Source organism: Drosophila virilis, chromosome 4 (assembly GCF_030788295.1).
Source record: "Drosophila virilis strain 15010-1051.87 chromosome 4, Dvir_AGI_RSII-ME, whole genome shotgun sequence".
Classification (NCBI taxonomy): Eukaryota; Metazoa; Arthropoda; class Insecta; order Diptera; family Drosophilidae; genus Drosophila; species Drosophila virilis.
The window spans coordinates 27,899,373-27,925,361 of NC_091546.1; the positions used below are offsets into that span (position 1 = coordinate 27,899,373).

Consider the following 25,989-nt stretch of genomic DNA (forward strand, 5'->3'; position numbering starts at 1 on the left):
AGCTTTATATATTATTCATTTGATTTTTCGCCTTAAGTTCTGTAGCTTTGCTTTCTTTTCTATTTCTTTTTGGTTTTTCTTATGGAGTATCTAGCTAATTAGATCTTTGCTGGCATTGCATATTGGATAGACTTTAATTTCCACTCATGGGCTATACTCAAAATAAAAAAAAAAAAAAATAGATGAAAAAATAGAAAATAAAGGGTGCTGCCCATTTTGGTCGGGCCACAGACAATGTCTACGAACGAGACAGATAAAATGGCAAACGGCAAGAGTAGAAAAAAAAAGGAAACACAAAAAAACAAAAGGCGAATGTTTAAAACGAGAAGCGATTTGAGCAAACAAACGGCGCATTGGGTAAGCCAAGCCCGGCGGGTAGTCGACCGACTCACAAAAAGGACACACACGGTCAACTGGGTGTGTGTGTGTGTGTGTGTGTGTCTCCATGTGCGTGTGTGTGTACAGGTGTGTGCAGCTGTGCGCTGAGAGCTGTCCACGTTTAGAGGTGCCTGCCGTTCCGTTTGGTGTTGCCAGCTCTTCTTTTTTTTCGGCTGGCATACTCGTACAACGTACGCTAGGTGGCGCCAGACGTGACGCGACGCCAACAGATGTGGAGTGTGAGGTGCTGGGTGCGGGGTGCGGGGTGCGGGAGCGGTGTTTGGGACACTGTTGACGACGCCTTTGCTTTTAGCTTGATTGCCAAGCCTAGTTAACTGTAAAGTTTTATAACTTTGCCCAGCTCAGCCAGCGCCCCGCAGACCAGCACCCTACACCCTACACCCTGCATCCTGCACCCTGTGCCACCACACCATCCACCACCCACCACCGCCTTGCGGGCGTTAAAATCGCTTGGTTTATTACACGCGCCAACGCAGCCCTTGGTGGAACTCGCCGCCCACAGATTGTCCCGTCCTTAACGGCCACGACGTCACTCGACCCTTTTAAAAAGTCGTCAATACTTGGCATGTAACCCCCTTACAGTCCTGCCCCGCGTTGACCCACCACCCTCCCTCCTACCCCTCCACCACCTACATGTCGTGAGCGATTCGTGTGCCGTGCAACGGCCTCTGAACTTTGCCAGCAACGAGGGCATTCGAAGGACGAGGCACGAGGCACAGACCGACGCCCAGGCGTCTATCAAATTCCAATTTCGGTCCCTTTTTTATACCCTGTACCTGTACTGAAAGGGGATACTAAGAGGGTATGTCGATGTAACAGGTAGAAGAAGGCATCCCCAAACTTATAAGATACCCCATTTCCGATCTAGTCGTAAATTTCAGTCTGGCAATATGCAGATTATTGTCTAAGACTTAGATTATTTTAAATTGTTATTTGATCGATGTTTATTGATAGCTTCTAGTTTAATTTGATATATGATAATTCATATAACATAAATAAAAGAGACTTTACTTTTTATAGCCAATATCTATAAGGCGGAAAAACTACTTTTTGAAGTGCGAGTCTTGATATTTGGGATAGACACACGGCTTAAGTTTTAAGCCTTGAAAAGCAAGGCATCTACTAGTCGGATACTCTAGAATAAGCGCACTCTGACTCGTTATTTTTTCTGCCTCTACCGGCATTCAAAGTTTATGGCGTCTTTTTAGCGTAAATCCTGCATGGGTAACCGGTAACCCGTGCATCTAACCTCATGCCCAGCCCGCCCGCCCGACAATGTGCACCCTTTTCGGTTCGTCCGGCCGACAGTGTGACCGCCACTGGACCATGGCCATGTCTGCCCGAGACAGAGAGAGCATCTTCAATATCCTTTTTAGCACGGTTCGTGGACCTGGGATGTGTTGGTGGCTTTGCCATCTAACTCCCACACATACAAAGTCGAAACTTTAATACAAGTTGATTTTTTTGCCCAATTTTTTGTCGCTCATCATATTATCCAAGTTCTTGTTGGTTTTGTATACGAGAGTGCGTCATATTTGTATTATTTCAGTGTTTGATTTGTATACCCTAACGGAGAGCAGATTGTAAAGAGCTCGCAGTCTTTAAACTACCATTCTTTTGAAAAATATTTATAAACTATTGGGAAACTAATATTTTCATCGTAGTTACCTTATGTTATGAACGCGACTTTCGGGAAATTCCAAATAATCGCGAAAAACAATTTTATGAAACTTTTCGTTTACCATTTGATCGGCGTCAAACTCATTTTGAAAGATCTATATTTGAATTCATTTGGGGATGTTTATTATTTCCAAGGAAAAATCACTTGAGATGTGTTTCAAACTTTTCACAGAATCCAAGCTGATTTGGTGAAAAATGCGATCCATGATGGGCAAAGTTTTAAATTTTGCCCGATTTAAGTCAAACTTATTTTTAAAGCTCTACGTAAGGACTTAAGGAATACGTGATTCAGCGATTTGTGGAAATTCCACCCGCAACAGTGGTAAAACTGTTGTATGAGAACTTTTTATTTACCGTCCGATCGGTTTCAAACACATTTATAGAGATCTTTGAGAGAATTATTTTATGCGTGCCGCAGAAAAGAACGGGGTATACCCGCTAGCAAATATGCTGGAATAACCATCGCTTTCATTTCTTCCATTGAGATACTTTTGAAATATATGCAGGCCTCTCACATAGCTGATAAATAAATGTATGCTTAGAAGAATAAGTTATCGCCTGGAAGTTACATTTGGGATAGCAAGAAAGTTTTAGTGTGTCTAGATCTAGCTCTTTTGATATAATCAAAATTTAGCTTAGATTTCTTTATCAGTATCTATGCTTCAAATTTATTAATGGATATTAATAGTTCTATAGAGAGTATCTAGGTTTCGTAATAAGTTAAATATATTACTTTGGTATTTATTTATATTTATATTTTTGCATTTGTCAATGCATTTGTTAGCTGTTGGCTTTATTGTGGTGCTGGGCAGGTCAATCAACGAGTTTCTATTTGCGTCAGCATTTATTTTTATATACATATATTTTAAATATTTGCCATCTATATAGTATATGTATTAATAGGTATGTATGAGCAGGCAATAGTTCGGCCAACAAGTTGAATGTGTCAGCAGCATGTGAGGTCGCTCAACAAATAAATCAGGAAAGAATAAATATATTTGGTAGGACTTCTTGGTTCAAGGCGCCTATGTTAGGAAAAATGAAGTAGTCGGGTCTTTAAGTCGACTAGGTTTTTCCTAGAAGTGCATGTCTTTGAATTATCAAACATTGCAAATTTATAGAGAAATATATATATATTTTTTTAAACAACTATTATGTGCATATGTAGAATTGTGTTGGGTAATTTCATATACATATATATATATGCCAATCAGTAGTGAGTGGAAATGAGGCATTAGACATGAGCTGCGATAACCTTTAGCCAAGTGTACACCCATCCGAAAAACATGTAGATGCATGGACTGTAAATACTTATATATTAATCATAATTCCAGAGAACCTAGAATCTATTTAGTGGCCACCCGCTCGATCGCTGAGCTCAGTTTAGTTTGGACAATCGAATTGAACGGAATGAAACGCGCGAATATTTTGCTGAGCTGCATCGGCTTTTGCCTATTGGCCCTGGAGGTAGGTCAGGTTGTACTTGGTAGACTCCAATGACGTCATCTTATTATCGCAGCCGGGCTGGGCGACGAGCAGCAGCAGCGGCAGCGATAACGGACCCAGCGTCGCAATCACCAGACAAGCCATTGAGCTGGGCCTGGAGCCATCGGCATTGGGGGAACTGTGGCGCACCAAGCAGCCGCTGATTATCAGCAAGCCGGACGCACTGGGTCAGCTGTATACGACGACTTACGAGCTTTCGCCGGATGGCCAACATATAACCAGCTCCACCGTCAAAGAGGATCAGCCACAGCTGCCGACAACCACGAGCACAAGCACAAGCACAAGCACCAGCACCAGCACAAGCACGGTCAGTCCGCCAGCTGCAGTGCAGCCAACGAATCCGCAGACAGACTGGGAATATGTGCCCTCTAATCGTCGCAACTTTGTGTTGGGCAACAGCTCGCCATTTGGCGCCAATTGGCCAGACTTTGGTAGCGCCTTTCCGCAATTTCACAGCAGCAGCGGCAACAAGTGGCCCAGCTTTGACTTTCCAGCGGGCATAGAACCACAAACAACCACCAAAACGGAGAAGGACGATCAGGGACGCACAGTAACCACGACGATCAAGACCTATAAGACACCTGCCAGCAATAGCTGGTCAACGGGCACGGATCTGTCAGCGAATTGGCCAAGCTTTGAGCTGCCAACGGGTGCGACACCACAAACGAGCACCAAAACGGAAATCGATGACCAGGGACGAACGGTGACCACCCTGACGAGAAGCTATAAGAGTCCCATTTTTACAACATGGTCAACGGGCAATGACAATGTCGGAGGTTTGCCCGCCAGCTGGCAGCCAGCCACCAATCCGTGGTTCCACAATCCTCACTTCGTTAATGGCATAGCAGCTGGTGATGTGCCCAGTTCTGCGAATCCCGTGCCCACTCCGCTGCCCTTGCCCACGCGACCAACTTTCATTCCCAGTCAGCCACCGCTGCCGACAGCACCGCCTGCAGTTGGGGTCTTCGAGCTGCGCACCACCACGCCGCTGCCTGCATTTGAGGATTTCCTTAAGCAGACGGGCGGCGAGTCGACGCCCCAGACTGTGGCCACCATCAACATTGACGAGCTGCCCGTGAGTACGAGAACACGGATAACCAACTATGGCGGCACCTTTAATGGCGCCGCACCACCGAAGGTGGCAGACCTCGAGCCACAGGTTAGGGATATGCTCAATCGCGGCGGTATCACCGACGAGGATATACAAAATGCCCAGGCGCTGGGCAACGATGTGACACGCACTCGTGTCCTGCCCGACGGACGGATTGTGAAGACGACGATGCGCGTGAACAATTGGAGGCCAGAAGCTGCTGCTGCTGCTGCTGCTGCTGCTGCTGCTGCACGTCCGCTGCAGCGTGATAATTCAATAGAAAACTTCCTGGCGCAGGTGAATCTAACGCCAGCGGATATACAGGCCCAAAACGGGGAGCTGATCAAGACAATTGTCGACCAACATGGACGCGTTCTCAGCGCCAGATTTGTGCTGAGCACCGTCAAGGGCGAAGAGCAGCCGGGTCAGGGTCTGGGACAGGCGGAGCATCCAACCAAATAAAATGCGTAATGCGGAAAAGGAAAACTAAGTTAAGTCAATTGATGAAACGTTTGTATGCACGTACATCTATCTATACATCTATGTGTACGTCTACGTCGCATAAATATAAATGGAAAAATTGTGAAAAATTTATAAATAAATGTGTACACATAAACTTGTATCAATAAATGCTTATCAGTGCGGGTTATGCCCAACAGATTTAATTGTAGAGCTTGTCAGAAATCTCTATACACACAATGAAGAATGATGTGATCATTCGGAGATACCCTGTAGCCAGGTCTCATATATGCAAAGGTTTAAAACATTATATCGTACAACAAGTCAGTAATGCCCATGAAAACAATGAAGAAGGATGTCATGATTGGGAGATACCCTGTAGTCAGGTCTCGCATATGTAGACAGTGTTTCGCAAAGGTCAAGAACGGTATATCGTATAGCAAGTAAAAATGTCTGTTTAAACAATGAGGAATGACGTGGTATAGATTGCTTAACTAGGAGATACCCTGTAGCCAGTTGTCATAAATGTAGACAGTGTTTCGCAAATGAAAAACATTATAGCGTAGCGCAAGTCAGAAATGTCTATGACAACAATGCGGAACACTTGATATAGATTTCTTGACTAGCAAATACCCTGTATCAGAGTGTCATATATACTAATGCATATGTTAAACACAGTTTCGGAAAGGTAAAAAACGAAATATCGTAGAGCAAGTCAGAATTTTCAATAAAATCAGTGAAGAATTAAGGGGTATAAATTGCTTGTCTAGCAGATACCCTGTAGTCAGGTCTCTTATATGTAGACAGTGTTCGCAAAGGTAAAAAACACTATATCGTATAAGAAGTCCTAAATGCCTATAAAAACAATGAAGAATGACTTGGTATAGGTTTTTGACTAGGATATACCCTGTAGTCAGATCTCATATATGTAGACAGTGTTTCGCAAAGGTCAAGAACGATATATCGTAGAGTAAGTCAAGTTATAGACAAAACAACAATGAGGAAGACGTGGAATAGATTTTTTGTCTATATATATGTATTTTATATAGTAAAGCATGTTATAGACAGTTTCGGAAAGGTAAAAAAGGATATACCCTTTGTTTCTGCCTAATATATATATATATATTCTAATGCATATGTTATACACAGTTTCAGAGATGTAAAACTTGATTAATAATTGATCTTTAATAATTTAATAATTTATTCGGTGTGAGGTTTGAATCCCGAAATGCTTGAGATGCGTTTATTAATGCGGACAGACGTGGACGCGGCTGATGACGCCTTTTAAATTTTTTGCAAAACCTTCAGTAGTATTTGGGAATATATCACGTTAATAGATTAATAAAATCCACTTTGATTATAATCAAAAAGAGCTTAATTTTTGATTTGTCTTTAAAATCAATTTAAAATAAATTTGATCAGCCGACACATTTTTTGTTGTTAAATAAATCGATAAGTAAAGAGGATTTCAGAAGTTTTTTGTACAGGCAAAAATTATTATAAATAAATATGTATAAATATTATTAGAAAATCTTTTTACTAAATGTATACTTACCGCAGCTGAAAATACCTGTGGCTAAAAGTATGCAACTACTAAGCAGACTAAAATAAACTAAGCGCTTGATATTTTAATGTTAATAGGCATTTGAATTTATTAGACATCTCTTTTGTCAAAAAATGCCAAAGAGAGATATGTTTTGTGCAAAAATAAAAAAGCATTAAATTTTGCGTTTAACTAATTTATTACAACAATTCTTTTTTTTAATAACTGAGCTGGAAAATATGAAACAAAAAGAGAAAGAAAAATAAAGGGAAATCAAATCAAATAAAATGCAATTCAACAAAAATAACAATAAAATACTAAATAAACATTATAAAACATGTTTACAGCGTTATTAAAGCGAAAACATAAATTGCAGCAAATAATTCAAGCATTAAGAGATCAAATATTAAATTAAAATAAAAAAATAAAAATAAATTAATTGAAATTCAATTTGAACTCCAAAAAAAAAGCATTTAAATAAATATAAGTATAAAAAAACTATTGCGTAATTTTGTGCGTCGCGCAAAGCGCACGCATTTGTTGTGGCCGAAATTGTTGTTGTTGTTGTAGTCGTGTTTTTTTTTTTTTTTTGGTATTTTCTTTTTGAAGCATAATTCTGTCTCGCTCTCATTATCTCATTTACAGTGCGATAGATGCGTAAGATTCATAAGCCAAAAGCATGTCAGAGAAAAAAGAAACTAAATTAGTTAAAAATTTGTTGTTGTTCAAATGTGAATAGCACAAAAACGGCTTAGATAGTAAATTTTGTAAATATGTGGTAAATAATATACGTATGTATTAAAACTTGTACATAAGCGTCAAAAATATCTTCGAAGCTGCCGAAGTTTTAATACCCTTGCAGCAGTCATACAAATAGCATAAAAGCTTCAAATTACTCACTCACTCGTTTCGCTCTCTTTCGCGCTCTGACAAAAACTGCATATCACATATTTCAGCAGCTATTATTACATGTTAACGGATGAAATTCGGACATAAGATCAATACACATATTATTAATGCATACATGGCTCTCGTTATGTTTAGTTTACTTTACAAAATAAACGTTTTAATATACACCCGCGAACTAGACGACAGATGTTAAGAGGAAACGCGCACAAACTAGTTCATCTCATTACGCTGCCGCCTACGCTAAGCCGGCATTCCCACTAACAACTTGGAGCCCTATTCACAATGTTCGCTTTATAAGCTCACTCTCTCTCTCTATCTCTCTCAGCATAGCTATTGCAACGGGATCAAAAGCAACAGCGCAAATGTCGTGTAAAATAAATTATCTTCCACACGCCCCTCATCCACAATGTCCCTTATGGGGATGAACGCTTTGCTACTGAAACTCCCACACGCACTTCTGTTTACCTGCATACATGTTATTCTTTCAATTGCGCCTTACTTTTATCCTAGTATTATTCGGACTTGCCTGGCTCACATTTTATTTAAGAAATTTAAACGGATAGACAAAATACATATTCGAATTACACGGCACAAACTGATTTGCTATTCAGGCTCGTATTACTCGTATTAACCGATTTGAAGAGCAATCGCGCACAAGCTAAAACATCTTATAAAACTCTCTCTCTCACAACTAATAAAACTCCCTCTCTCCCACCATCCACAATAGTTCCTTACCTAAGCAAGCACTCTTGTTCTCTCTCTCTCTCATAGCTTATACAACGGGATCAAAAGCATCAGCACGTATCATCTACACTGCTTGCTCTGCACTCTGAGTATAGGAAGAGTGATCAAAGGTAATATCGCAAATGGCGGTTAATAAGCCTGCTCCCCCTCCAAAATGTTCACTCTGCGGATGAACGTTTTCTACAAGTGCTCTGATTCGTGCTTTGCGTCTTTCTGCTCTTTGATTGATATTTAATGTGTATATATATGTACATTTATACCAATATGAAATTTAGCTCTGCAAGGGTATAGAAAAAAGGTTACGCTAAAGGCGTTCAACTAATTAAAAAGCGTTGCCTACGAGTACTTTAAAAATGCGCTCGCAAATAACAACAAAGCAGATATACAAAAATGAATAGTAAAAACGGTTACAAAGGGCATAAATATTTGAATTTTTTTTTTTTTTTTTTTTGCATATTTTATTTTGCTTGATTCAGCAGATTGCATTGTTGTATGGGACGCAACAATGGGAGAGTAAAAATGTTATTAATAAATATTGAAATGCGCCAAAGGCATTTAAATTTAATAAAAATTTAATATAAAACGAGAAAAAATTGCAAATTGAATTTGATGTAGAACAAAACGAATTTGTAACTGTTGTTTTTGGTAAAAAGTGCGTTAACAATATTATAATTGAAACGGAAAACAATGGAGCGTGGGTGAATGTGTGTAGAAATGGATATTAAACTTTAATAATAATGATAATATAAAATAATTAGTGTATATAATAATAATATTAATAATTTAATAATCATAAAAAATTGTGAAAAATGTAAATAAATTGAACAACTAATTTTATGAGCTCCATTTGGGCTAACGAGATCATAAATCAGTTCTTCTATTGCAAAGATATGTGCACAATCTGCTTTCTCTTATACATCTCAAGGGTATATATTAAATTTATAAGTGAAGTTATGAAAAGAGAAGAATTGAATCTGATTGTGCTTTGTATAAGAGATCATTTAGCATATTAAGGGACTGTTGTATGTATTGTAATACAAACTCGTAACAGTAACTGTTAATACTACTAATGGTACTTATAAATCAGCTCTTATATTTTCTTGTATTCTGCACTTTATCTCTCTTATACGTCTATGGGGCAGAGATGTTGCAAAGTTGTCTCTGTCCTCTTTCTTGCTCTTAAACATCTAAAGTGTATATTTAAAATCTTTACTCACCAGATTATCGAAGCGCAGTGCATCCTCGTCGCTCAATCCCATGCTGCGTGTGAGCTGCAGATATGTGGATGTAATTGGCTTCAGGCGCTCCAAGTCGAGCGGCGGCAGCGGCTGCGGCAGCTGCTCTAACGGCGCCGAGGCGCCGCGCAGCAGCAGCTGCGGTATGCGCAGATCCGTGGGCAGCGTCTTGGGTGGACTGGGCAGCTCCAGCTTGAGCGGAGCGGCAGCCAGGGGCGTTGAGGTGGATGCGGGCTGTCCGTTTCTGGAGCTGGAAAGAGAAGATTTGGTTAGATTTATGGGCGTATGGGGCGCTGCGGCTGCAGCGGACGAGGCGGACGGGGCGGACGGGGCGGACGGGGCGGGCGTGGCAATCGGTGAGCGTGCACAAGGAGTCGAGCCCAACGGGGAGGAGCTGCTGGCCGTCGCAGCAGACGCTGTCTTGGCAACTGTGCTGCAGCCCGTGCTGCTCATTGGATAGCTGAGGCTCTGCAGCAGGCTGCTGCCGTAGAGGGGCGGAGCTAAAACCGGTTGATCGAGCAGCGAACCGCTGCCGCCGGCATAGAAGCGTCTCATGAAATCGTAATAGCGGACCAGATTATCCGGCGACTTGAGCAGCTGCAAATCGAAGCCCGGCAGCTGTGTGGTGGTGGGGGGAACTGGTTGGGGCTGTGGAGCCGCCGGCTCCGATGGCGGACTGAACAGACGCTGTAGCTGGCTCTTGACTCGTATCTTGGGCACGTCCACCGTTGACGCCTCGCCAGCCGCCTCGCCCGCCGCCTCAGCGTGCATAGTGGGACTTGGTGGAGCAATTGCATCCAGCTGCGTGGCACTGGCGCTGCTGGCAACCGAGCTGGCGGCCAGCGGTGCCACGGTTGGCTTAAGATCGGCGCTGGAGTGACGCCGCCGCTTGGCCGTGGGGCCCGCCTCCAAGGAGCTTTCCGTGTGCGATGAATAATTCAAATAGGTCTCCAATTCCGAGGAGCTCTCGTTGCCGGCTAGCTCCTCCTTAAAGCCTGTCGAAGGCGAGGAGGGTCGCAGGTTCTTCTTGCACTCCGGGCAGATGGTCAGAAAGCGCGTGACAGCCTCGCGGGGCAGAAATGCATAGGTCTCGGTTATCTATAAGGGTTCGAGAAGGCGAGAGCAGAGATAAAAGACAGATTAATATTAATAATTATAATAAAAATAATAATAATAATGCTAATAATAATGAAAAGAAATAAATAATAATTATAATAAAAGTAACAATATTAATAAAAAAAATAATAATAATTATGATAATAATAATAATATTAATAATAATAATAATAATAATAATAATAATAATAATAATAATAATAATAATAATAATAATAATAATAATAATAATAATAATAATATGTATAATATAAAATTAATTGTTTTCAATTTAAACTGCTTATTTCAATTATTATAAATATTTATAATATTATATATAAAGGTTCATGATTTGGAACATAATAAAAAAAAAAAACTATATTAAAAAAAGAAAATGTCAGGTAAGGATATAACTTATTAAAAGTTATGGAATTTTCAGCACTTCTTAGGAAACCTGTGACTGCCATCTCAACAAAATAAGAGTAAAATTCTTGGAAGGATATGTAATGCTCCTTACTATTTGCGTGCTAGGCATATCGAGAGAGACCAATGAGTTCCCAAAGTAGGAGATATAATCTTTCAGCATGCCAAAAGATACTCCCATCCCAACCCTCTAGCAATGCGCCTAGCTTCTCTACGAAGAACTACTACTAATACTAATAATAATAATAATAATAATAATAATAATAATAATAATAATTATAATATAAAAATAATAATAATAATAATAATAGTAATAGTAATAAAATAATCAGCAGGAAACTTTTCGCTTTATAGCCTTAACCTTATGTTAATAAAAAAATTTATATATAAGTACATAAGAAAAAAATAGAAAAAAAATAGTGGGAAACCTATTTTACTTTCCACAAAAGTTAAGCATACATTTAATAATTGTTTGTAATATAAGGATAACCTCAAGGGTTTCTCAAAGGTTTCCTTGTAACCTTGTTCTAGTTAAATGATTCATACGCTACACTCACAATGCGATAGGTGCGTTTCTGACCCGCGTGCATGCCGCTGCGTCCGCCCAGCTCCATGTGCACGTTGAAGATGATGTCGAAGAACTCCTCGACGCAGGCCACCTTCCGATAGATGCGACGGCCGAAATCTTTGCTTTTCGAGGCAGCAAACAGATCAACGGCACCGGGATTATCCGAGAGCACAGCCGTCGCGGACAAGGGTTCAAGGCGGCGTCGGCTGCCGGGCGCCTCCTCGAAGCCGTCGGGTCGGTTGGTCGTAAAGCCTGCCGAGTAGCGAGAGCAAGTGGGTCAGGCATTAAGCCGGGCCAGTTTTGGGCGCTTTTCACTTACCCTTGGTCTTCACCCAGAAGCGAAACTTGGAGCTATCGGGACGACTGTGCTCCTTGCCCTCGAGCGCTTTCAGGATGCGCGCCTTCTTGCGCAACGTTATCGTCTTGGTCTTTGCCTGATCCCCGTAGGTCTTAAGGGCCCAGGGCTGGAACAGCTCGTAGATTACCTCACGTTCGCTGGCCAATTTGCTCAGCGACAGCGGGCCACTCAACGGCTGCTCCAGTTCCTCGACATCCGCATCATATGCCGCCTCCGGCTCAGGCTTCGCTCCGACCCCAGTCGGTGGGCAATGCTCCTCGTGCTCATCTATGGCGTAGAGCTTGCGCTTATTGCTGCAACTCTCTGCCGGGCCGAGCGAGGAGCACTCCCCGGGCGTTGCCTGCTCGAGGCTGTGCTTGCGATCGCCATTGGACTGATCCATGGGGCTGTCGAGCTCAACACGTTTTTATTGGCAAAACTTTCGATCAAGACAAAGGCCAAGCGATAAACGTGCGCATTGATTTCATATAAATTAATTTTGAATAGGTTTTTCAGAATTTTTTTCTAAGTTTTTGCTGTGCTGAAAACGATTCTCCGTTGTGTGGGATTTCATCGAGTGCGCTGCAAGTGGAAAAGTTTAAGAGAATTGGAAACCCTTAAAGGAAAATCTGTGTAAATAAAAAAATAAGCGCGTTGCGTACGCCAAATGCCTAAACTATCATGAATTTGAAGAGGTTTTTTGTAATGGGCGATTATTTAAAATGAAGAACGAGATTATAAAATTTAAATTTAAATTGAAAAGTTGTCAGATAATGTTTAAGAGTGCGAGTATATATATATATATATATATATTTTGTTTATAATATAACCTACTCTTGAAGGTTTCGTCAGAAAGTAAGAATATGCTTGAAGGTAACCTATTTAATTTTAATTTAAAGAAGACCAAATTTGAATTGTCTTTTGCAAATATTAAGGTGTTCGTAGAACCAAGCTTTAAACTTGGTTCTTGAAATTCTAAAGCATAGATATTCCCTTAAACCACGCACTCAGCCGCAATTATTTTTTTTATATGAGGTGTTTAGGCCTTGACGAACACAAATTTCTATTCACAACACATTTAGTGTACAATTATTTAAATTTTTATTAACATATTTGTAGTTAATCCTTTGCCTTTGCACTTTGCACTTACGTTTAATTTCGTATAGTTTAAGTAATGTTTAATGAAAATTTTTCAAAAATTATAACAGAAACATAAATTGGCAACGAAAACAAATGTAAATTTTATAACAATATTTGAAATGAACAGAAATCCGACATTAACGAAAGAACAGAAATATAAAACGACCAAATTAATACAAAAAATAAAAACAAACTCGACGAATTTTCGTCTTTAACAGCAACAACAACAAAGCCAAAAAAGTAACGCGACGCGACGCGACCGAAATGAAGGTTCAAACTCAACTGATCAGCTTTGGGCCAGATGGAAGCCCATATTCTCAAGGATGCTGAGGTTCAGTTTACCGGGGTCCAGGGTCCAGTCGAAGACAGGCTGCGACCGGCTGCAAACCGGTTCAACGCTTGACCGCTCATCTCTGAACTGCCCAAGTCAAGTTAATGAAGGCTGCAGACATAAAAAAATACAGCCAAGAAAAGGGGTAGCTCTCACATCTTAGACCCAATACAGGGTATACGCCTCGTGCATAGATAACCCTTGTGCCTACCTCAATAATTGCGCAATTGTAGGCTGGGCCGGGCCACAAATCCCGTGAGGACACAATGCAAAACGTCTTTTGCGCTTTTTAAGAAATACCAAACCTCCCCTACTCACGCTCTCTGTCTCTCTCTCTCTCTTTCTCTCTCACACTCTCTCTGTCGCACTTCAACCCACCCCTTGCACAGCATATTTTGCATTTTTCTTAGCATACTTTTTGGCGGCACGGTGAGAGTTTCTCACATTTCGTCGTTGGTCTCTTACACATATTTTGCGCTCTTTTTTCTCAGACGCCCCCGCACATGTTGGGCCACTTAGACGCCCACCCCGCCCACACGTTGGCGCGCCTGTTGCGCCTTTTTTAGCCTTGAAGTATGCATTATTTTGTTTTGCTTTGTCTTTTCTTTTTTTGTTTTGTTTTGCTTTTGTTTGGCTTAGCCTGCGACGCGTCACATGTTGCGTCACACGCACAAAATGCCAATAAAACAAAAACAGCGACATTTTAATGGATATGTTGATGTTGTGGCGGCACATTGGCAATTTTATAAAGCACATGTCTAATTGGGTTAACCGAACTAATTACAGCTATTAAATCTTGGCACGTAGTTATAGCCCAGGACATATATAATACTTGAAGGGTTATTAAAACTTGTTGATAGCGCTGTTTTAAAAATATTATTGAAAGCGTTTTCGATATATATTTTCCCTCTTTTGTTATATTTCGGCAACATTATTTAATAGAGCACATTACGTATTCGAACATTTCGGTGACTTATTTATGTTCTCTTTTAAAATTAAAATATTTAGTGACATAATTAAAATGATCTCAGTTCTTACATAGAAATTACAGTGTATATCTCAGTTCTGATATGTGCTATATCTAGAAAATGAATAAATCTCTACAACTGTTAACTTGTGAAAAAATCAAACGAGTTCCTTTAGCGCTTTTGATCATCACCAATTAGATTATTGCCGAGCCTTAACAATTGCTTTAAATATAAATCTCAAATATATAAGTTTCTGCTCTAAAATATAATGCTAAGCCAATTCTTTTATATAGTTTGTGGTGCTCTATTTAAATTTATTATTTAAGGTATTAAATTAATATTTGTGCCCCGTTAATATTGACTTTAAAAACACCTGAAATTAATTTGTTGTTCCATCAATCTATAATATTTAAGAAAATCGATGCAAAAAATAATTTATAATATAATTTACATGGACACAATATTTTGCAATGTTTTTATTTTCTACTCACTTTTAGCGCATTCGAGATATTTTTGTTGCGCTGAAAAGTATGCTACATTTTTTGCGATGCTCATCTGGGGCTGGGACTCTGCCTTTTATTTGTTCTTGGGGTGAGTTGTGCTTGTTGTTGTTATCTCTTTAAGGGTTAGCTATTTGTTTTGATTACGCTTTGTATGTGCTGGAATTTCGCGTTGAAATCTTGACTGCTGATTGGTTGTCACTGTCCCAGTGCGAGCATCCCAAGGATGCCTACCCCCCTTACCGTGCGCCCCTACGGCGTCTTGTTTATGTGACTTCTGTCTGCAGCTCAGCATCTGACTGAACTGAGGTTCAACTTAATTGCTGGACCCGTTTAAAAACTGGATGTTTTTGCATAAAATCTTGTTGTTTCTACCGCCAAAATATGTGAGACCAACAAACGGTCAGTTCTTAAAGTTATTGTACTTTAACCGGTTTTCTGTAACGTTTCCTACCATATTTTTTCTTGCATAAGAATTATCTCAAAAACTGGCGCAAATTTCTGTAACGTTCATTTAAGTTGGACGTTAATAGCCAACAGCGGTCAGCGCTTTGATGGGATTAGGCTGACGAGGTGGAGCAGGTCAGATATCATTATGAATTGCTTAACAAGATAAAAAGTCTGCAGAGTTTGGACAGAGGTTTTGAAAAAGTATAAAAAACTGAGGAAATTGCACTTTAAGAGAGCTTTTCGTATGGCACAGACAAAAGTCAAAAGTTATTATTCTATTATTAATTTTATGTTTATTAATTAATTAACAAACGAAATAAATAAAATTAAACAAATAAAAGCAAATTCATCATAATGTATTTAATTTTTGATTATAATGACAAATGTGTTGCCCTTTATTTAAATGCTTTTTATTTAAGTGTGTTTTTTATTATAAATATTCGAGAATGGTTTATTTAGTTTCTTTCGCATAACCCCCTCGAATACCGAGTCATGTTCTCAATTTAAGGAGTATTTCACTTATATATATGTTATTTATCTTATTAATAAAATTACCTAACAATTGTTCGACTTTTGCAGATTTGTGAGAGAATAATAAAGCTCCAAAATACTTAAATAAATAAACAAAATTTAGAAAACTGAATACTTTGCCCTGCAAGAACCTTCTTCTCGAACTTCGTCAGGCACCATTATGAGCAGCATAGTTAAACCAATAAACCTCAAGTTTTCTCAAGAAATAAACTACTTCTTGACTGATAATTCTCTTAATAGAAATATGATATCCAGTTGTTTCTTACAAATGTACTGCCTGCAACAAATGTAAGGATCTATGCAAAAAGGCTTTAAAACTGAGAGTTCGCATAAAGACAGACAGATGGATGGACTCGGCTGTTGATGCTTATCTTGAATACATTTACTTTTTGGGCTCATTGGAGCTTCTTTCTATGCGGTACATATTTTATGACAAAATTATAATCCCTCTGCAAGTGTAGAATGAACCCCAATTGGGACCATCTTCTGCTATATTGCTCCAACTTAAATTGCTAAGTTGAATTGTTTTTTGTAATACAATTTAATAATATTTTTATGTTTTTGGTTGCTTGAAATTCTTGATCAATTCAAAAAAGTGCAAGGGACGGACCCTTCCATAAGCTATTTAAATTGAAAGCTGAACAATAAATATTTATGTGCCTTCAATACCAATCTAAGCCGAATACGACCTTATATTACATCAGAGTCACGTTTAGTTTTCTATCTCATGTGGCCACAGAAGCCGGTTAATCCTGGCTAAACAGGAGCCATTGCCAGCTCATTAAGGACTGCATCTAATCGTTTATGCATTGAAATTTGCAGTCAGTTGTGAAAAAATCAATGCATGTCTGAGTAATCGATGGATGCCGCCTAATGGAATATCTAAGCTAATAGGGCTGTCACGAAGGGGTCAGCAGTGTAGAGGACAGGGCATGGCAGGACACTCTGAAGGAGCGCCTTGGAGGATAATTAGTGCACAGCGACTTGGAGGCAAACAATGCAGCAGGCCGTTGGCCATTTGGTGAGCTAATGTTTGGCAGCAAGAAGACGTCTTTTGACATTTGGTTAGCAATTAGCCAACTGGCCAAATAGCATGAATAAATCGCTGGCTAAGTGGTTGAGGCGTTGCTCGGTCCAAGACGTTGCATTCAACGGGTTCTTGGTATGGATGCGACCACCAGCAGCAGCATCAGCGGCAGCATCAGCAGCAGCAGGACATTTGAGTATGGAACAAGTTTTGTTGGTTCTTTTGGAAAACTTTCTCACGCTCAGCAGCATCCGTGGCAGGACATGAAACTTTTATAAAAATCTGTTGAACTTTCACATCAAAATTTCAACAGATTTCAGCCCAGAACCAAGCAGACTCTGATCCATGGCTAGGCCGGTTTTTCAAACTGGACACAGCATCAGCACACGAAGATAGGTTGAACTTTGACACCCATTCCGGCCAAGATGCAACCCCATTTTTCGGTCAACCAGTTTTCAAGCTGGGTTCCGCCGCTGGTCACTCGGCGTTTTCACCATATTTTCTTCGGGGTTGGTTTTCAGATGCTGTCTCTTTGATCCGCAATCTTTTACTTGGCCCGCATGCTCTGTGGACAGCTTTGGCTCTATGAACATTCATTCTTCGTTTTTTTTTTTTTGTTATTTTCGGCAAAGATAATGTCCAGTTTCTTATGTTGTGTGTGTGAAAAACGGTCCAGTATTCCACACATAATTTGCATGCTTAGTTTTAGATGGGTTGATCTTGCTTTGGCTTCTGCTATTCTTGTTGTTGTTGTAGATGTTGTTGAGGCTGTGCCAAAGGACACCAATAAAAAGTCCACACATTTGAATCTATAAGACTTTTGATCAATGTGCAACTGGTTTTATTTGAATGGCCTGTTTCTGAGTAATAATTTTATCAATTGTTCAATGTTCCTGAGTGCAGGAAAGATGGATAAACGGACATAGCTACATCTACCAGCTTGTTGATACTGATCAAAAACAAATATAAATATTTAATATGTTATGCATTACCATTACATTATCGTTGATTTTCAGAATATTTTCACAGATGCCAAAGAAAATTACCTCAAAATAAATAATTTCACATACTTTTTATATAACAGAATGTATTTTTAAGTCCAGTCTTTTATCGAAATCAGTTTTTTTTCCTAAGAGATACTTTTGTACGGATACCTGCATGTATTTATATAATAAATTAAACTAAGATAATTAAATGCTAAAGTCCTAAGAATACACGATCTCTAATAGCATTACCGACTGATAGCGGTGTTTCATTCGCCTGTCCGGCCAACTTGCCCACTTTCACAGCTAATCTTGTCGATGTCGTTATTAGACCCTACAGCTAAGGAGGAAGTTATTAGTACAGAAACCAGTGCTATTAAGTAAAAATAAGAAATAACCTTAATTTTCTCTGTTATTATAGAAAATACAATAATAGGAAAAAAGAAGGAAGTTATTAATAGAGTAAAGAAATCTATACTACATATATAGATTGTAAAGTGGATAGGATAAAGAGATAGGGTTGAAAAATCATTGCCTGTCCGGCAAGCTATGCCCCTGCTCATGGACTGGTCAGTGAGTTCCCGAAGGTATTCTGAAAGCAGCGATTTTATTTGGGAAAGAGAAAGTTCGGAGTAGAAAACGTGATACAAACTATTGTAATTTGTACATAGTACGCGAAGAGAATTGTACACAGCGTAATATGTAAGAGGCGATGCTTTCTGAGCAATTAAGATGCAATTGATTGGTCAAAAACCTAGATTACTTAGCGTTCAAATCATCTTGTAGGCGAGACTGATATACAAATGTGATAAGCCGAGGGAGGTCAGTTATGAAAAGAGTAAACAGTAAATTTCCATTGTGGTATTATCACACGTACATGAAACCGCCACTCGAATTCTTCATAAAAATTCACCAAAACTCCTTTTTTTTAAACGAAAAATATCGCACAAATACATTTATTTCTTAACATCTTTTCCATATCCCCAAAATTATATAATATTATCAACGAAATACGTGCGGAAACTGTCTGGATATTTTATGTATATCCCCTTGAACATATTCCGTTTGAATAAATTACTTATCTGATTCATAATTTTGTATTTTACTGAAATAATATTAGAGTTGAATGCAAAAACTAAATAAATGAAAGATCGCAATATTTTGTTAATCCTTTAAATATACTTTTGCATTTGATGGATAATTTTTCTGGCTGTTTATTAAATATTCTCCAGATACTAGAAGAATTAAATGTAAAATTAAATAAATATTATATATACTCATACGAGCATAGTGACCAATATTTTGATAACTTCTTACAGATACTTTTGTAATTGTAGATAAATTTGTAATTGTTATGCCAAATATAGATATTTAAAATTATATGAATGTCAACTACGGAAATAGTTTCCAATAGTTTGCTAAGTCTGTACAGATACTTGTGTATCTGATGGATAATTTTGTACCTGCTCATGATATATTTCGTAAATTAAATTCAATAAATAATACAATTTAATATCAGTCAGATACTTTTGTATCTCACAAATAATTGTGCATCTGTTAATGAAACATTTTTCAAACATTAGGTGAAATAAAATGGATATCATCAGAAGTATGAAAATAATTGAAATATTTTGTGAGGTCATCACAGAGTTTTTTTTTTTTTGTATATCCTATATAATTTTGTATCTGCTTATGAAATATTTGCCACATATGAAGAGAATCAAATGATCAAAATGAATGTAGCTACAATTATTACCTGCCGGGACAACTTTTTCAATAATTACAATGCATTTCTTTAACCCATTCAATTTTCTTTGTCTCTATTTGTATTTTGCTCGTTCGACTTTTCAAATGCGTTCAATTCATTTGCCGCTTTTTGTGTCCTCTCTGGGGACTGTGTCGAATTTGTGAGCGTGTGTCTGTGTGTGTGTGTGTGTTCTGTGCGTGGAAGCGTTCGATAAATTTCAATTACTAACCCAATTAAAAAATGTTGTGCGCTTTTAGGCGCCCGAAAAATAAAACGCGAAACGGCAAATGAAAATAAAAATATGCAAAAAAATATTTGCAATATATTTGTGCAGCTTAACAATAACAACAACAACAATTGGCAAGCGGCAGAGCTCAAACCTTTTTTAATTTATTTGCACTATGTTGTTTATGTTGTTCTTGTTGTTGTTATTGTTGTCGGCGCCGTGACACATACGCACCATTGGCCCCGCCGGCTGTCCGAGGGTATTTTATTTTATTTTTTTCGCTTGTTTGTTTTTTTTTTTTTTGTTGAACCAAGCCCCCCACCGCCCACTCCACTCGTTCCATGCCCTGCCCTTCGCCATATGGCCCCGTCGTCGATATGCGCTGGTAATCAGTGCACCTATATATGTGCATATACACACACACACACATATATATATACATATATATGTATATAGATGTATGGATATATATGTGTGCGCCCCGATCCTGGGGAGCAGGACTATCGCTTCGGCCCGTTTGCTTGCACGCGGTTTCGCATTTGGGCATCTCTTTTACGTTTTGTTCATTTTTTGATGCGGACACGAATTGCAGAGGTTGGAGGACGACGGCGAGGCCAATGTGCGTGCGGCGACTGTTGGAGCGGTACCGTTATATATTTTTATATATTTTATTTTTCATTCGCGCACGCACACAATAAAACGCATAAAAAACGGCGGCTGTACTCGCTGCAAAAAACGAAGAAGAGGTAAATAATGTACAGCAATTGCAGGCGGCAAGCGGCAAGCGCCGCGCGGCAGGCGGCAGGATGCGTCCTGACAGATAGGCAGCCAATGCGTTGCATACTTTTAGGCGCGGCGACAGCTTTTTACAGCACATGCATGGTGCAGCAGCGGCTGCATGCGTGTGTGTATGTGTGTGTGTGTGTGCCTTATAGGGGCGTTGTCTGTTTTATTCATTTTTTGTGCGTTCCGCAGCAGCTGCGGCAACAACAACAACAACAACAGCAACAAGAAAAAAAGAAATTGTGCTGTGCTGGCACTTTTGACAACAACAACAATGTTAATGATAACAACAACAACAGCAACAACAACAACAACAAAAACAACAACAGCAAATAATTGAAACGTTGGCGTCGCCATCGACGTCGCTGTCGGCTGCAGAATTCGCTTTGTGCGTTTTTAAATTGCAACTGAAATATGCGTTAATTTATGTTGTGTTGTTAAGCTGCACACACACACACACACACACACACACACACACACGCACACTCACACACTCGCCTACTGACACCCATCCACAACCCAACCCCTTCTTTCCTTTTTTTTTTGGCGTATTACCCTGCTACCAGCGCTCATTATCTGCCCACTTGAAGCAGCCCGCCCTCGGTCCATCCAACACAATCCCTGCTATTTATTTGCACCTCCTACAACCAGCCTCTTGGCCTCTTTCGCCACCCCGCTTTCAGTCATCAATTCGTTGGTTCGTTTGTTTGGTTTGTTTGGCTGTAATATCCAGGCAACAGCCAAAGAATTACACAAATACCATTCAGCTACCAAACTATGCGATATCATCCATTTGATTGTTAATTTTTTGCATTAATTTCGATGGAAATTTAAATGCTTTTACATGCGATTGACAACTGTTAATGATCGCATTGAGAACCTTTTGCAGATATTTGATCTGCCTATAAACAAAATGAAACATGCCAAAAGTATTTTTTACGTTATGTAGTTATCATGTCGTAGAGCCATATAACCTCGCCGAAAAAATAGTTTTTAATTAATTAAACCCATTTGTAGCAGATATTTGACATAGAAATCCTTGAATGCCTATCGAAATTTCTGCTTGCTTTAACTGATTATTATTATCATATCATAGATACATTGTTTAAACCTTAACCAAACCTGTGCAGATATTAGGAATAAGAGATGCGCTACGATCACAAGAACTTTTTAAATGAATTGACAAATTAATAAGTGAAATTCCTTTTGATATCTAAGCAGCTCATGTTTATTGTTTGTGTTTATGCGATTGGCACAAAAGGTAAGCTATTTATCCGAATTTATTTAATACTCTACAGGCAAGACCTGCTTTAATTCCAGTATGCTTAGCCGCATGCAAATGGACATCTCTTTATTTTGAGCTACACACAAAGCAAGGGCAAAAGATGTAAAGTCAAAGTCCAATTATAAGGCTTCATTCATTTATTTGCAGCTTCCTCAAGAAGCTGACAACATTTTAGCAGAGCAAAAAAAAATATTCGAAAATAAATTCTCAGCCACAAAGCATGCATTCAGGGCAGTGCGTAAATGTATCCTATATAAATGCCTGCTGTGCATATTTATTAATGCAATTCATGTGTATATACTACATGAGTGTGTGTGTGTGTGTGTGTATATGTTGCATTTTGGCTTAAATTAGATACAAAGATGAATGCAACTAGTCAGACGGAGCGAGTAAGAGGGAGACAGAGACATAGCGAGAGAGAGAGAGAGGGTGAAAGAGTGAGAGGCCAGCTCAACTATTTATGGGCCGTATTGGTAAAGGTTTGAGTTTTCTTGAGAAAATTATCAAAATAACTCCTTGGAGTGTCCAGAGGAAACAAAAACCGTAAAGTGCAGCACGAACAACAACAAGAACAACGACAAACACAAAAATGCAATTACTGAAATGATAACATGGCCTATGGATGCAATAGAGAATTCGAGACGATTCCGTCTTCAACTCTGCCAAGCAAACTCAAGATGTTGATATTTCAGTGTGCGTGTGTGTGTGTATGTGTGTGTGTGCCAGTGTGTGAAGTGAAGCATAAAATATATATTAATATAGATATATATAGATAGAAAAACAATGCCAAAATAAATGCACACAACAAATTTTATATGCTCTTCCAAAACCAAACTAAAAATTCAAACAAATCACGCTTTTTAAAGTAAATATAAAAAAAGTTAATTTATACAATAAATAAATTCTAGTTATGCAAATAAATCAATTATGCAAATTTGGTTTGAAAACCTAATAAGAAATATATATTTATTAAAATATATATAAAATAACATAAATATTAAATGAAATTAATAATTGAAATTATCATCTACTCTAAACTGAGTCATTGACTGAATTATTAGACCAAAGCAAATGTATTTATATTTGTTTAAAAAGATATAAATTCATACATTTTAATACGGAGACTAGTTTATATTGGGATAGAATTTTTCCATTAAAGAAAATGCCACGCAAAAAGGTTCGAAACTCTAAAAAGAGGTTTCTTGGAGCTATATTATTTAATTTAAGTTTCTGATATACAAGCAATTATTTTTCAGTTTTTTATTAGAAATAAAAAATTGATTAATTAAGCAAATAAGAAAATAACATAATTAGTAACTTTACATTTCGAAAATCTCATATATAAAAAATATAATCAACATTTAACAAAATTATTTCTATAAGTTGATCAACATTTCCAAAATAAAACATCAAATGAAAACATTCAAATAAATTTATCTGCGAGTAGAAACTTTAAACATAAAAAATATAATGAAAATATTAAAAAAAAGTAATATTTAGTAATATTTTAAATAATAAAATATAACTAAATATAAGCATAATAATAATAAATATATATGGTAATAACATGCAAATGATGTCAAAAAAGCCATATACCAAACTAAAGATAGGGCATCTAAAAGTTCTTTGCCTGTTTATTGTACATATACGTATTTATATATATGGCATATGCATATTGATATACATATATATTTATATTCATTTACATATATATTTTTGAGACAAGCCAAAGATTTTCTATTAAATTTTAAATAATTCAATTTTACATTCTACCAAAAACATTGCAAATGAGTAGAGTAAACCAATACACAGGCACATGTTGCACAGATGCATGCTGTGCGTATGCAAGTGAGTGTGTGAGTGTGTGAGTGTGTTTGTGTGTGTGTGAGTAGTTGTGCGTGCTGCATCTTGTCAAAAATGTTGCATTATATTTGGTTTTGTCTTGCCTCATGCATTGTTCACTCTCGAAGAAAATCTTAAGCCTACTTGCAGGCGCCCCCAAAAGTGCTCGGACTTAAGTGTCTTTGCAGCTTGCTTAGGAGTTACGGTCCGTGAGGATTGGGTTTTGGTTGGTTTTGGGGTCATTTTAGGGCAGTGGTTGGTCGATTTTCAAGTGATTTTTCATAGGCACACCGCCCTGCCCGCTGGCCTCTAGCTTGTATATAATTAGATGCCAAGCGGCGAGTACAGTTTTCTATGTACAGTAATATTTGCCAGCAGGACGAAAGGCACTTATGTATCTATATGCTAGCAAAAGTATATAAAAGGTAGTACGTGTGTGTGTGTTAGTGAGTGGTTTGTCTATGTATGTCTGTGGGTTTGTTTTGTTGTTGTTTGTGCCTTGTGCATTTGTGAATTTGTTCATCTGCCATTAGCCAAATTATGTAATTGCATAGTTTTTTATTTTCACATTTTGTATTTAGTTATATTGATGCAAATAAATAGTTAAAAACTGTTTTGCGATGGCATACTGGATAATATTGTCACTTTTGCCTGTTAATACTTAAATATTCTATTTGGCCTGTCATAACAATCAATAATAAATCAAATAGTTATTAAATTATTTTAATAATATAAACTTAAATAATAACTTTTAAGACATTAATTAGTCGAATGGATTTAGTACACTAGTAAACTTTTTATTGTTATTGAATCGACCCAACTCAAACCCGAAGTTTTAATCTAAGCTCAGGCTTGAACCAAACCAAACTTGCCCAAAACCCAGCTGAAATTAAAGTGGAATAAACTGTTTGGGTTAATTATTTGGCAAACAGCAAAATAATTGGAAATATTATTGCAACAATAAATATGCAAATAAAAATATGTAAATATTATAAACAAAACTATTTCATTTGGAAATTGCAAAAAAAAGAAACGTGCTGAGCCCAGGTTCAAATCAAAATTCTATTTTATGTATGTAGGCTGGAATAAAATTTCTCTTCGCTTACCTTCCCTGTTGTATTAAAAATACTTAAACCAAACTAGAAAGTGTAATTAAGATAATAAATGCTTTAAACTAAAACTTATATTGTTATAAATGTTTACTATGATCAATCAAATATATAATACATTTATAAAATATAATATAATAAAATATTAATATAATAATAATATACTTTATATTATAATAAATAAATTAATACAATGCTATTGCATTAATAATGTAAAAATAAAATATTAAATATTGTTTAATTAAAAATGTATCAATTATATATTATAAATCTTTAAAGCTCCTCAACTACATTTTAAGACCAAAATAAAAGGATTTTATGGGAGTGAGAATTAAAGGCATGCCAAACATTTTAAAAGTGTTTTTAACACATTTTCTCTGTTGCTCGTTAACTTTTGCAGAAAATAATCAAAATCAAAAAGAAAAAAGTTTGAAACACAAACGCGAAAGTAAAAACCTTGTTGAAAATCTTTATATAAATGCAGACTCGTAGACTGCAATAGGTAATTATCTTCAAAAAATGAAATTCTAATAAATTAATATAAAACATTCCTTAAGCATCTATTTAAGCAAGAAAATAAGTTCCAGTTGCATAATTTAAACCATTCTGCAAGTGCGTTACAAAGCACATCTTAAATGTCGCCCAGTTGCTTTAAGATGTTTGCAAAAAATCAGCTTCAATTCAAATGGAAGCCAAATGCATAAATTAAAACTTCACATAAATTTGGCCAGAAGAAATGCTGCCAAAGATGGCAACAACAGCAGCAACAACAACTGACCCCCATGGAGGACAATCGAAATACGTTGGACAATCCCACGCTAAGATCCAGTCAAATGCGTACTCGTAATTTGTGCTTATTGTGCACTTCACTGGCTTGGACAGCGGGGCGTGTGATGGGGCAGGGGCAGGTGCTGGTGCTGGGGCAGGGATGTGGCGTGCACCACTTAGGGCAGGGGCCGACAAAGTGAGCTGGGAGATTGCCAACTCAAGATGGCAGGCACACACGAAAGAAGCGGCCAGGACAGCGGGTGTATACAGCAGCAATTGACAACAGCAACAAGAACACGCACAGCTGCATG

At 38.0% G+C, this 25,989-nt stretch overlaps 2 protein-coding genes across 2 annotated transcripts; one reads left to right on the plus strand and one right to left on the minus strand.

Annotated features, from left to right (window-relative positions):
- The first annotated feature begins 3,440 nt into the window (after positions 1–3,440).
- LOC6634093 (mucin-2) lies at positions 3,441–5,340 on the plus strand. The gene is made up of 2 exons (XM_002057477.4): positions 3,441–3,546; positions 3,599–5,340. The coding sequence occupies exons 1-2, from the start codon at positions 3,490–3,492 to the stop codon at positions 5,135–5,137; spliced, it is 1,596 nt and encodes a 531-aa protein (XP_002057513.1). The 5' UTR covers positions 3,441–3,489; the 3' UTR covers positions 5,138–5,340.
- Positions 5,341–9,481: 4,141 nt separating this feature from the next.
- LOC6634092 (transcription factor HIVEP3) lies at positions 9,482–12,555 on the minus strand. The gene is made up of 3 exons (XM_032433128.2): positions 11,971–12,555; positions 11,641–11,903; positions 9,482–10,663 (listed from the first exon to the last, which is right to left on the minus strand). Exons 1-3 carry the CDS (start codon positions 12,389–12,391, stop codon positions 9,518–9,520), a joined length of 1,830 nt encoding a protein of 609 aa, XP_032289019.1. The 5' UTR covers positions 12,392–12,555; the 3' UTR covers positions 9,482–9,517.
- Positions 12,556–25,989: the final 13,434 nt, after the last annotated feature.